This window comes from Excalfactoria chinensis, chromosome 4 (genome assembly GCF_039878825.1).
Source record: "Excalfactoria chinensis isolate bCotChi1 chromosome 4, bCotChi1.hap2, whole genome shotgun sequence".
Taxonomy (NCBI): domain Eukaryota; kingdom Metazoa; phylum Chordata; class Aves; order Galliformes; family Phasianidae; genus Excalfactoria; species Excalfactoria chinensis.
Window position 1 is genome coordinate 65,662,194 of NC_092828.1, and position 13,610 is coordinate 65,675,803.

General features: G+C 44.0%; 1 protein-coding gene and 1 long non-coding RNA gene across 6 annotated transcripts in view; one reads left to right on the forward strand and one right to left on the reverse strand.

Moving 5' to 3' along the window:
- Nucleotides 1-11,701, reverse strand: part of LOC140251208 (uncharacterized) — a 37,308-nt gene extending 25,607 nt beyond the window's left edge. Inside the window, exons 1-2 of one of the 5 annotated variants that reach the window (XR_011903384.1) lie at nucleotides 11,624-11,697; nucleotides 7,207-7,363 (exon numbers count right to left, since the gene is read on the reverse strand). This is a non-coding gene — a long non-coding RNA (uncharacterized lncRNA). Of the gene's footprint in view, nucleotides 1-7,206; nucleotides 7,364-11,623 lie in introns of all 5 variants that reach the window. The other 4 variants (XR_011903383.1, XR_011903382.1, XR_011903385.1 and 1 more) reach the window with 4 other exon arrangements.
- The window catches only part of SPMIP2 (sperm microtubule inner protein 2), a 40,585-nt gene that overhangs the window by 12,602 nt on the left and 14,373 nt on the right, over nucleotides 1-13,610 (forward strand). The window contains 1 exon segment of the mRNA XM_072334691.1: nucleotides 105-163. Coding sequence (XP_072190792.1) covers nucleotides 105-163 — 59 coding nt within the window.

The window sequence follows — 13,610 nt, forward strand, 5'->3', positions numbered from 1 at the left end:
TCTGGCTCCTTTGTCACATCTCCACCTAAATGGACCTGGTCCTACTGGAGAATAACACCTTAAGGTTAGCACTGTACATAATCGATTCTATTCCTCTTTTACAGAGAGGACAGATCTGGCAGGCTGCTGAAGATGAAGCAACACACCGATACCAAAACCCATGGTAACTACCTTTTAATTATTGAAATTATGTTCTAATTGCTACTGCAGAAGGATGTTCTTCAGGAACACCTGGAGTAGGCAAGTCATTGGCATACTTGACTTTGAAGCTCAACAGATCTAATATAAGTTTACTGCTGGCACCCTGCGCTGCAGAAACCATAGAGAATGCAATGTTTAGCTAATATTTCATCATAAACAAATAAAAGTATTCCAGCACTGAAGTGCAACGCACTTCAAGCAGCTAGAAGAGGTCTCAGGGGAATATTTAATCCCCTTTGAAGAGAGAGTCCTGTTTCACAGGAGCCCATTTAGTTTCTGATGAAATTTCTCCAGTTACTTTCATTAATACATCTTGAAAGAAATCACAAGTTTATAAAGTGATAATTAGCAACAATCGTCTTCAGCGGAGAATTTGTTACAGAAATTGCAGAGTGACTGTAGAAAAAGCCCTTACAGGACTGGCAGAGTTATTCCAGCAAAAGCATGGATGTGAAAAGAGATGATTGCATTGTGCTAGCAATACATCAGACTTCAAGGGGTTCACCACAGCCAAGAGCTTTGACTACTGAGGCATTCATAATGGAGACCTCGGTTAAAGATGAAGAGGTGAGAAGGACTGATGGATGGCATATGGAAAAGGAGAGTTCAAGGGGTTTTGATTCTCCTCCTCTCTTTCCCCCTGGAATTTCCCACTGCGAACTAGGGCATTAATGAGTGCAAGGCAATGAACTTCACTGGAAAACAAGAAATGCTTATATTCCCTATAGTTAGCCTGGGAATCAGTGGGGGGTGACTGAAGTATGTCTTCCCACAGTGGGCTGTCACACATGCCACCTGCTCCAGGGGCTGCTGTGGTCTGTCCTGCCCCTGCTCAGCAGTGTGATGGGTCCTGCTGGCCTCAGGTGCTGGGGCAGCTCCTCTGAGCTGATCTCCATACCTCTGGTGTCAGCAGCACTACTAGGAACAGATAAGCCAGCTGGTCTTCAATAGCTATCATTGCTCCCTACGCTGCAGCATAGGTATGCTTCCCATCGCACCCTGATTACAAAACCATTAGGAAGTGGCTGCTTATTTTGGCTATTACACTAGTGTGTTGTTGAGACTCTCGTAGGCTGGTGACAAGCTGCAGCATCAAAAAGGCTACCACAAAATCTTGGATCCCATCACTGGGCAACAGCCAGCACTGTCAGGCAGCACTGCAGCTTTGCCGGTGTTGTAAAGCACTCATAAAGCATGTGTCTTATTAAGAGCCTTGAAAGCGATCCTGGTTTAAATTGATTGTTGATCAACGAAGCAGCAGTTTGCTGTTGGGGAAATGTTTTATTTGCTTTTCATCACAGGAAGGTGAATAAGTAAATGAAGACAACCAAGTTGGAACCAAATAAATTAAACGCGTTCAATTAGCTAATGGAATGTATCACAAAGGGGGGGCTCTTTTGGCAAATTCAATTAGCTTTCCCTGATATGCTGGGATTCTCATTAACGCTTTTTATTTTTGCTTTTTTTTTTCAATACTGTCTGTAATATACAGGGGATTAACTTTCACCAGGGCCTTTTTCCTGCCCTTCCCATACCTTTCAGACCCAATTCTCTTCAATCTTGTAATCGCTACTAATATGTGAAAAGCATTTTTAAGCTAAACAACTGGTGAAGTTCACGAGGACAAGGAACATATTTGGGATTTTTCGAATGGAACAGGGTGTTCTCAGAGATCAGCTTCATGAGTTGTTGCATGACTTAGTATCATTGCTTAGAGAAAGGCTTGACTCGGACATGCTCACCGGTGCCTTTTTATGGAAGAATAACTGAAAAAGAAAGTAGGAAGATATATGCTTTTTCTGTACAGAGCTGCCCTCATGGTGTTGTTCTGGATGAGCTCCATCCCACTTGCATTAGGTTAACTAAGAGGAGTGTGGCATTTCTTGAGGTTACATACAGAGTTGCCAGGCACATCTCCTTCACGGTTCCACAGCACTGTTCTCAGTGTGGTGTGGGGGGGGCAGACTTCCCATTCCCTTCCACTATCTCCGCTCCTGTTCTGTAGAAACTCTGGTCAGGAAATGCTGTGTATGATCAGAAATGTCTTTAAAACCTCACTTGGTCCTTCCTGAAAAGACAAAGGAAGAAGGGCCGAAATTTCCTGTGGCTACACTGCTATTCATTACATGTGTTTTCAGAAGGCACTCCTTCCTCTTTGCAAGCATATCTGAGCTCACTCCAAGCATGTGGTGACAGGCCTCAAATGCCCCCTGGTTGAGCTGAGGAGAATACTGGAGGAAGGATGGAGAGGAACTGATCTGTCCCATGGAAAACCCAAAGTCTGCATTAAAGATGGCTCAACAGCAGGAAGCAGATATCCTGTGCAGGGTTGAGAAAGAGCTAGCTGGGGACAAAAAGGCACTTGGATCAAAAGCATTTCTTTCCCAGGCAAGCAAAAGAGCCAGGTACAGATGGAGCTCCAATATTTTGACACGCATGTGCTTAAAATCAAGTGCTTCACTGGATGAGGTCTGGCATGCCCTTATGTAAGGAAATTATTTTTATCTAGCCTAATAGAGGCTTGAATATTTTGAGAACTCATAGATCTCATTGCTATGGAAACTAACTCTGTATCTTTAGGTCAATCTTGCTATCTCTGACTTGCAGACTCTGCATCAAATCTACCCCATCCCCTCCCCCCGAAAAAAAGAAAGAGAGAGAGAGGAAACAAAGAACAAGCCAAGCTGTATGTGCTGTTTCAGTTCCACTCCTCACTGCCCTTGTCTCACTTCTGTAGCCAAAGGCAGCCTCTACAGGGCAGAGAGGCTACAATATCAGCAGTTCAGTGCCAACTGGAAGTTTGGGAACTTAGGCTGCACAACATAAGTTAGCACAGACAATCAGTGCAGAAGATCAAGCATGCAAACCAGGCTCATCCAGGGGCGAGCATCCCCATGGGGGAGCCTTGCCTCATACAGCTGTGCACTCCTTTGTTGAGTGACCAAGACGGAACACTCACTGATGCTCCAAAATGCCAAACAACCCTTTTCCGACCCACAGATTTACAGCAGGAGCATCTTGTCCTCTTTTTGTGTGTGTGCAAAAACTGCATGAATGAATGGAATTGCTGCCATGGGAGCGATTCAGCTGATGCCATCTCAGAGAAACAGATTGGCTCCATCTTGTGTCAGAACATCTGCCACATTGCAAAATTCAGGCTTTTCCCTCTCCCATTTGACTTTTCTCCTGCACCACTTCAGTAACTCTCTTTTCACAGTTTACCAGACTTAGAATTGACACAACTGGGATGTATTGTTGTCATGGAGTTAGCTGGATCAATCTATGTGACAGGGTGGAGAAGTAGGCCAAAAATGCAAAGGGAAAAGGAGAAGGGGTAGGGAGATGGGAGCTGGGCTCGAGGAAACAGAGCAGTGACAATGATCTAAGGAGGAAAGACTATTTTACTAACTATGATATCGGAATGCAAGATAACACAGTGTAATATAATCTCACTGCCAGACAGTAAGAGAGAGAGCCAGCATCACTTCTGTGACGTTTCCCTCTCTGACCATGAGGTCCTCTGGAATGTGTAGTTCTTCTCTGTGCTCCACATGATGTCATGATGTGGAATACCAATAGCAAAAATTACAAAACCATGACAACTGTAAAGTTCTGCTGTCAAAAAAGTACATTGAGGTTTAGGCAAAAAATAGTAAATTTTAGTTTATATAATCTCTAAGGTGTTTTTTTTTCCTCTTTCTGCCAAAATGAATAAATAAATTAGTGCTTGACAGTAAAAATGAAATGTTTTCTTCCCAAATGCTAATACAAATACCCACTTAGAACATTTGTTTCTATGTTATTGCATGTGATATACATTAGTACTTGATAAATGTGCTTCATCCAGGTGGCCTCAGCATCCACAGCTAGAGGAGGAGTTCTGTTCACATTCTTTGCTGTTTTTAGTTGTGTGTAATACTGACTTTTCCCCTTTGCAGAACAAGCCTAATTAATCTCTTAAATATGCTCAGAATTGCTTTCTTGTTTTGTTTTGTTGCCTGAAAAGCAAATTCATATTCCTACTAAGCAGTTGCAGATTATTTTTTCCGGATTTTCCCTTCAGGATGAGTAAAATCAGTATCTAACTCTGCTCCTTTTTTATCCAAACCAAGTATTACATAGGCAAGCACTCCAACTTTTGGAGAATCAGGGTCACGCAATGGTGGAAAATTAGAAGGAAACATTTTTTAAAGGTTGAAGGGAATTCAGCTTTAACAGACAAGGAAAATACCACAAGTTTAATTCTTGTAATGGATGGCAGCGAGACACGCTCTGCTTTCTGAGATGAGTATTATTCCATAAAGGAATGCAACATGAACCAGTAGTTAAGCTAGGACAGATGTTGCTGGAAATACTTGAAAGATGTTTACTTTATATTATTAGTGATCAAATATGCAGTGTTCTTGGATAAGTCATCCTCATTGACTTCCCACAAGACATAATATTTTCCTTGTTGGAAAAAGCAAATAACTAAATTGTAGGCAGCTTTTAGTAACCCAGACATTTAGGCCTGGTGATGTAGCTGCTGAGGTATCCACCAGCATCCCCAACCCAACTGCTAACCCAGCCTTGCTCCCATTTTTCCCTCAGAAACAGAATGATTCTCTCATTTCCAGCCCAGTGCTGGTACCTTCCCCAATAGCTTTACCAAGAAGAACTGCTATCTGGAGCAAACTGTCCCTTCCTCCTGTGGATACCCCTCAAAAACAACCTACTTCCACTTGCCATCAGTGAATCACTCTGAGCTTGAATTAAGACGCAAAAGAGAATGACTTTTTTTTCTTCATCAGGATGTGAAATTGGCAAACGCGGGGTTTCCCCTCACAAAGATTACAAAGCTTTCAGCTAGTACAGGAGAACTGCTGCAGTCCTCACTGAGGACACACTTGGAGATCATTAAAAATATATATATACAATCACTGCGGTTAATACGTTCCTGTAAAGTTAAAGCTGATTTAAGACTGCCAACACTCTTGAGTTGCATTAGTATAATCCCCTTTAACTAATCAGGTGTGAGTTGTATGTGGAACGTATCCAAACCCTCTATTATAGGGGAAAAAAAAAAAAGGTACTGATCAGCAGCAAAGAGAGGGAGGTGTAAACCCTTCCTTCTCTTCACCCCTCCCTCCTTGCTGGGCCTGCCACCCTCTCATGTTGGAGGCCAAACATTTTTTTCAGCTCCCACCCACCCTGTATTTTTTTGTTCCCCATCCGTTGCTCACATCACTGGAGCTGCTGGCTGTTGTGGCAGCTATTTATAAATGACCAAGTGGCATTTTCTGATTCCATCACCTCTCTGGTGATGGAAATGGACCAGAAGAAGCAAACTGGCTGGGCTGTGGCTGTTAAGCACTGCCCAAACAGCCAGCCTTCCCCAGATCCATGCTTTGAACGTTCATTTCCTAAATTTCTCGCTTTAATACCACTTACAGTGTACTTTCCTACCTTCAGGTCTTTTCTATATCTAAAATGTGCTTGCTGCAGTACAGCCACAGATTACTTTTCTCATCAGCCTGAGGGCACAGGAAGTGATACAGCTCTTACTGCAATCCCGTTGACTTCAGCAGAATTGCTTCTATTAGAGCTAGCAAAAGCAGAATGAATAAGTGTCCTGTTCCTCCATTGTTAACAGAGTTGTGCCATGAAGCCCATTGGAACAATTAGATAGATAACAATAGCTGATGACTGACTTAGCTTCTGCCATACTGTCCCTGGGCATGTGGCAAGTTAAACTGCATGTTTGGATACTAAGAGAAAAGACAAACTAATCCTTGGTGCGTACTGTTTTTCATCTCCCAACCTGCCAGCAATCAGGCAGAGACTGCCCACTCCACCTAGCAGCAGAACGGCCTCCTGTTTAGCAGTGCAGGGCATCTTCCTCCTTGTCCCAGAGCCTGCTGAGAGCCAGAACAGCTCTGGCAGAGCAGAGGAAGGGCACTGACAGAAAAAACATTCTGCTTTTTGCTTTTACTATTAATTTGGAAACAGTAATTTTATTTTCTCTATCTCTTCCTGTTGGGAATTTATTTTCTCTAACTCTTTCTGTTGAGAAGTGAAGCACTGAAGCATTCAGGCACTCACAGGAGGACCTTTCACTCTCGTTTTATAGATGCGAAAACCCTGAGTCCCAGAGATATGATTTGGCCTTGGACACGGATTTGATTTGAGCCAGAAACCAGTCCCAGCTCAAAAGTGTCATATAAATACACGAACCACAAGACCATCCCTCTTCCTCATCACTCGCTAGCATTTAATTTAGATGCAAACACAAAAAGGCTGCAAAACAAAGCAACACTGCCACCACCCAAAGCCTCAGGCCCAGTTCAACCATGAGTCAGTCACACAAAGCTGCACCCAAACTGCACCCAGCCATCACACAAGTGCTGTAGGAAGTGCTGGCAGCTGCCTCCCTGTGCAGAGGCCACTCACACCATGAAGACACTGCCCAAAGGGGCTGGGGTTAGGATGGAAGAGCAAGCAATCTGCCAAAGCCAGACACATTCTGCACCTCCAGATGCTCCCTCAGAACCAGGTCCAGGAACCACCCCAAGCCCTCAACCAAATCACAAACACCACAAAGATTACCGGACCCATCCACTCTTCTGCATCCCACAGTCTGCATTAATAGAATTGTCTATCTCATTTTGTCATTCCAGAACTTACTGGTGTCAGCTTTTCTCCTTCCAGTGTTAATGCACTTTTCCTGCTCACGTCCTTTTAGATGAACAGGAGTAATTAATATCCCAATGATTAACATTTCACAGTTCTTTGTAATGATAGGCCATTTACTTTCTGAGCAGCTTTAATCTCCATGGATGTGCCCACCACTAACAGTAAGGCTTGGGTGGTAATCTTTGAGTCTTGTCTTGGAACTTAGTTACATCTCTCACAGTGAGCAGCAGCAAAACAGTCCACAATGTGGCTGCGTTCAGAGAGGAAGGCAGCAGTTCCAGCTGCTGTCATTCCTTGCTGTACTGTTCCCAAAGGTGAAGTTAGTTTTCCTACCTCAATTTCCCTCGTGGGAATGTTCAGCCTGGAGAAGAGGAGGCTCAGGGGAGACTTCATTGCTCTCTGTAACTTCCTGAAGGGACGTTGTGGTGAGCTGGGGGTCGGCCTCTTCTCTCGTGTCATCAGTGATAGGACCAGAGGGAATGGTTTCAAGCTGCAGCAGGGGAGATTCAGGCTGAACATTAGGAGGTATTACTTCACAGAAAGGGTGGTCAGGCACTGGAATGGGCTGCCCAGGGAGGTGGTGGAGTCACCGACCCTGGGGGTGTTCAAGAAAAGACTGGATGTTGTGTTGAGGGACATGGTTTAGTGGGAGCTATTGGTAATAGGTGAATGGTTAGACAGATGATCTTTTAGGTCTTTTCCAACCTTGGTGATTCCATGATTCTAAGTCATACTGCCAGCTGCACACAGATGCATATTTTGGACAATTTCTTTATGTACAAGACATAGATTTTTTTCTTTAAACAACAACAACAAAAAAAATCTCATCTCTGCCTTCTGCTGATACATTCTCATTAAGGAACATATCTTCCACATCACTCTACAACAACTGGGTTTTCTCTCCCCTTCTCACTCCCTGACTCCAATTCAGAAAAGTCAGGAATTACAACTGCTGATGTTGTGCTTGCTGCAGGGCTGCAGGGAAGTGAGGCTTTGCTATAAGCAGAAATGTGACCTGCAGATTTCTTAGCCTTCAGCTGAAGAAAAGAGGATGTTGCCTCTTGCACAAAGGGGTTTCACAAAGGACTCACATAACCTGTTTTCCACCACTGCCTGTTAATAGCATGAGTTAAAAGCTGCAAGCAAACGGTAAGGATCTTGTTGGCCTGACTAAACGTTTTTTACTTCTTTCAAAGAGATGTGAAGGAAATATTGCAGCTCAGTTTTCTCCCTTTTCTCATGTCAGTAACTCCCAACTTCAGGCTACCCTGTAACAAAACGGTGGGGGCTGAGATCTAATACCTGCAGCAGCTGACTTATGCAGGATACAACAAATCTTGCAGATTTGCAGAAGAGAATCAGGAGTGACAACCAGCTCAGTCCATTTGTCCCCCCTGCAGTCCTCACTCTTGCAAAAGGCAGTTCAATTTCATATAATCACAACAGCAAGCCGCTACAGCAGAATACATTAAAAACGCATCCATTCAGTAAAAGAATACTGCATCACAAAAGGTCACGCTTTCAGTGTTGAGGAGGCTGCTAGTCACAGCAAAATGCCAATACATCATATCGCAAAGCACTGGCTCGCCTATTCCCTGGCTGCCTCAGCTACAAGTATGACTTACGATATTCATTCTTTCTTGTATTTCTTTTCATTTTTATCATTTTTTATTTGAAAAGCAGCCCAGGTGTCTGCATGGCAAGTATTAGAGGCCGCTGCACCTGTCACCATGGCTCCTTCTTAAGGAACTACTTGTTGGTGATTTAAATCTTTTCCAAACACATCGCTTCTTCAAAATGGCTGCTGGTGGGTGGGCAGCCTCCGTTTCTAAAAGACTCAGTGATAACTGATTGTTTTTAATCTCAGAATTGGGAAATGGTGAATTACGTTGCTTTCCCCTTCCGAAAATCAGTGAAAGGGTTTTGTTAGACCTCACACCTTGCAGCTCTGGACAAAAGACTTGAAATTTCTCAGTTTCTTTGAACAGCTAAAGGGCAGACCAGGCCTAATAATGAGAAAGTATGGAAACAGTGTGTCATGGGTTACCCTAAAATCTACCTGCACCCATGACAGGGGGCAGTCGGCCCGCAGGCCGCTGGCCCAGAAGGAAAAGAAAAACAGGGAAAAGGAAATAAATACAGCGGCAGCGATCTAAGGAGGCACACTTATTTACTAAATACTATATCGGAATACAGAATAACACAATATAATACAATATAATTGGAATTAAGGCTAACGAATCAAGTAAAATAAGAGAGAGTGAGTCCCGAAACCGAGAGGCCTACTGTAACTCTAGGCGAAACGGCTGGAACGCTCCCACACGGCTCTCCCCCTGGCTGGCAGGATCCAAGAGAGACACTGAAGTGAGATTATATAGTCCTGGTCATATGACTGACCGTGGTGTTCCCTGGGACATTCAGTCTTCTTTCTGCGAGCAGCAGATTTGTCGAAATTATCTATGCTTAACATGATGTTATGATGTGGAATACTGATAGCAAAATTACAACATTGCAAAACCATGACACAGTGTGAAGGGAGAGAGGGTGGCAGTGCAGGTGGGAAAAGATGAGAGTAGGAGGGCCTCAAAGCAAAAGCAGGAGCAGAGTTTGGGGGAGAAGGCTGTAAGTCAGGAGGAGACAAGGCAGAAGGTGGACAGGTAGAAATAGAAACTGAATAATTCTCCCTTTAATCAGTCCTGTCCCAAACACATTTTGGTTCAGAACCTGACAATCAACAGGCAGTTCCTGAGCTTCCACACAGCACTGCTAGCAAACAGCTTTAAAACCCAATGGGGGAAAAAGCAAGCTTTCTTATTCCTCTCAATTCCTAATTATAACTATAATGTCACCTTCTGCAACCTTATTGCTATTTTCCTTTTTCCAATGTCATAAGAAGATCTCTACTACAGCAGCATTAAAAGATAACTGTATTTGTCACATCTCTTAGCCCAGCTGTGGTAGGAAGGCAAATAATCAACCAAGAGCTGACAACCTAGAAATTAAAGAATAAATAGCATGCAAACATAAATTTCTCATCCTGTTACAGGTTTATATGCATGCATTTATCTTCAGCATCAATCAAAGATCAAACCACGCAACATACATAAAAAGTTATAACAAAAGTCCCCCTACTCAAGGCAAGTTTAGAGAGAGGTTTTGCTCCAAATGGCAAAATACTTGAACAAAAGCACGGATGGTAACTGCTAGCAGTATGAGCTTTTAAATGGTTTATGACACAGCCAGATTGGTTCAGTAAGAAAACAGGTTTGGGGCTGGTTAGTTGAGATTTTTTGCTGGTTTTATGGTTAACGATAGCCAGATGGATAAGGATTTTGTTGGAACACCAGATTTTCATCAACACTAACTTGAAGCAGCGTTTCTGAAACTGTAGCCTGGATGTGCCACCACAGTTTGCACATAACCTACCTCAAAAGAGGGATAACCACAAAGATTAGGAATTATTGTGCCTTAAGTGAAAAGGATTAGCAAGGACCATTCATCACAAAGGAAAAGCCAGAACTCTTGAGAAGCTGTACGTGCAAATGTGAACACTAGGTTCTGATCAAGAGTGTGTGTGCCCAGCTTGCAAGGAGCACATCTCATATCATCAAAAACATTCCTGATTTTCTAACTCAACACTGAAAACTGATGTCTTGGAAGGCCTGACCCAAAACAATCCAGCTGGAAATGACTTATCTCCCCAGGAGTCACACATGGGTGACATTCATCTTTGTTTCCTCATTTGTAGCATAGGCAGCCACTTCATTCCCAAAAGATCTTGTCTCAGCAGTTTCCCTTTTGAGACAGTACAGTAAGAGAAAGAGCTAAGTAATCTATTTGTGGCCGTCAAACAGTACACTCGAAACTGTATATGCATGGCAGGTGCCTGAGAGAGCTGCTCAGCTATGCAATTTTAGTTATGCTGGGATGAGCATGGGGAGAAAATGCCATCGAGAGGGCAGAGCTAGTAAAGAAAGGCTTCTGGTCAGTGAGAGAATAAGTTGATCAACGTGTGCCTGTGCAGCACATCTTGTTGCTAACACTAATGATATAAAATTTTACCATTAGTGTCACTTGATCTTCAGTAATTAAATTTCTCTCAAGAGCATCTCCTCTCAATGAAGCAGGAGATCCTTCTACACACGGCCCCTACTTCTCTACCTGCACAGAACCAATGCAGCAATCAGTGGGAGGGCTCAGAAAAACAAGCAGCTGCGTTTGAGGCGTAACAGAGAAGGTTCACGTTTTCCTGACTAATCAAGGATTTTGGTCAAGGTGCATCAGGAACAAGGCAGGTTTGGGAGCTCCTTGTGGTGCGTGCTCCTTGTGGTGCCTCCCTGCACTCAGCAGCTGGAAGCTATCAGCAGCCCAGCTTGGGCTTGTGACATCACTGCGGCACAGAGTGCATTTTTCACATACTGAGGGAACAGGGATGTAGCCTGCCAGCCGGGGGAGTTTGCTGTGTAGACTGAGCACACTGCAACCCCTCTTTGGTTTTCTGAAGGGGCTGAGGCAGCTGCCTTTAAATTGTGCTTATCAGTGCTGTCAGCTGCTTTACAAAACATGCAAAAATCACACAAAGGCCGGGTGAGGAAGGCACAGATTTAGCTGGGAGCCTCGGGAGCAATGCTGTGCTGCACATCACTGCAGGCAGGCTCATTAGTCTCAACTGGCACAGAGCTTTTCTCTTCATAGTGCCTGGGATGATGCTATGTTCCATTTACAGGAGGAAAAAATGCTGATAACATACCTATGTTTCCAGTTGGTGCAGTGCAGTGCTGTATGGAGCCAACGATGTTTCACTTGTCTCAATTTCTTCTACTCTCCTACCAAAGGGGGAGGGCCGGGGGGTGGGAAAGGAGCTGGTAGGAGACAGAATCAGGACAGCTGACTTAAATTGGCTAAAGACATATTCCATACCATATGACATCATACAAAAGGCAAGTTCAAGATCAGTCAGCAGGCGGTGAGAATTGGTTGTGCATCACTTCTGCGTCTGTTTAGCCTTGAGAAAAGAAGGCTGAGAGGGGACTTGATCCAGGTTTATAAATACCTGAGGTGTGGGAGCTATAGTGGCGAGGCTGGTCTCTTTTCAGTAGTGCGTGGGGACAGGACTAGGGGCAATGGGCTGAAACTCCAGCATAGGAAGTTCCGCACGAATGTGCGCAAGAACTTCTTTACGGTGAGGGTGACGGAGCACTGGAACAGGCTGCCCAGGGGGGTGGTGGAGTCTCCTTCTCTGGAGATATTCAAGACCCGCCTGGACGCCTACCTGTGTGACGTGGTGTAGGGAGCCTGCTTTGGCAGGGGGGTTGGACTCGATGATCTCTAGAGGTCCCTTCCAACCCCTATAATTCTGTGATTCTGTGATTCTGTGATCACTTGCTATATACAATCATATGGCTACATAAGTAGTATCCTTTTCCTTCTTCCCTATCACAATAAATAGTTCTATGTCAGCTCAGGAATACTATTACTTTATTTTCTCCCCCAACCCACTGGGAAGGAGGGAGCCAACAATTGTATGGTGCTGAGCCACCTGCTGGGCTAAACCACAACAGCCATTTATCAAATGAATCAGCCCAGGACTCTGCTTTGCAGTCTGATGGAAGGCATCCTGAATGCCATGCTGAGCAGCCAGTTCCTCACCTCATCATACCTTTGGGAAAGAGGTGTTACAGTTGTCAAGAATCTTGCAGTGCTCTAAGAGGCTTTACAATCCCCAGGCAGACAGAGATGGTCAAAGAGCACAGATGTATCAAGCTGAAGGACCAGCTCACCATACTGCTCTTGTACCTCACCTTCAGTTGATTGCCTGTGCCTGAGTGCACTGTGCTGCTGAATGAAGGGAGGAACTGCATTTGGGGCTCAGAGAAGGGCAACAAACTGGAGCACCATTAAAACGTAGCATGTTGCTGGTAGCCCACAGCAAACAGAAAGAAGCTGTGCATTAACAGAGACTGTGGTTGTCCACCCAGTCCTTCCAAGAGCTGACACAGCAAAGTCCCATCTTCTGATTTCAGATACCAGGTCAAGCCTCACTCAAGTCCTCTGAAGGGAAAAATACAGAGACCCGATCTTAAAAGTAAATACAAGGGCTCTAAAGTTAAAGTGAAATCCTTATTTAACTGTTTGCATCTGCCTACTGCACCCATAAGAGCAAAGCAAAGAAGATACTTGCTTGTACAAACTTGCATTAAGATATCAGAAACAAAAAGACCATACCTCACTCAGCAGTTCCGAAGAGGATACTCTTGATTTTACACAACTGTATTTCTAGAAGCAAGTCTTAGTCAGTTGTATGCAGTTTATGATATTGGTAAGAGCTTGCCATGTAGAAGTGTAGGAAGCAATATGATTTCTAGTGCATTCTAGCACAGAGCAATTGCAATGCTGTCCGCACTTCTACTTTACAGTAGGCACACAGGAGTCGGCTGCTCAGCAAAGGAGACTTGGGCCAGGTCCTTTGGGTCTGAGCGAGCACTGATGCTCTCCTGCCTTCAGAGTTAGGCTATCAAAATGCTTTCAGTTTTAAGGTTCCAAAGTTCAGATGGTCACATTTACAGGTAGCTTGTAAGTGTTTTTTCAAGCTCTGGGTGCCTCCCTGACAGAAGGCAGCATTATTTCTGCTGATGGTTTAAAGGCAACTTTTTAATAGCTGCCAGGTAACTTGGGCAAAGGAAGTGAGATGATAAGTAAATTAAAGAAACTTTGGATTCGCCGTGCTTAAATTATAA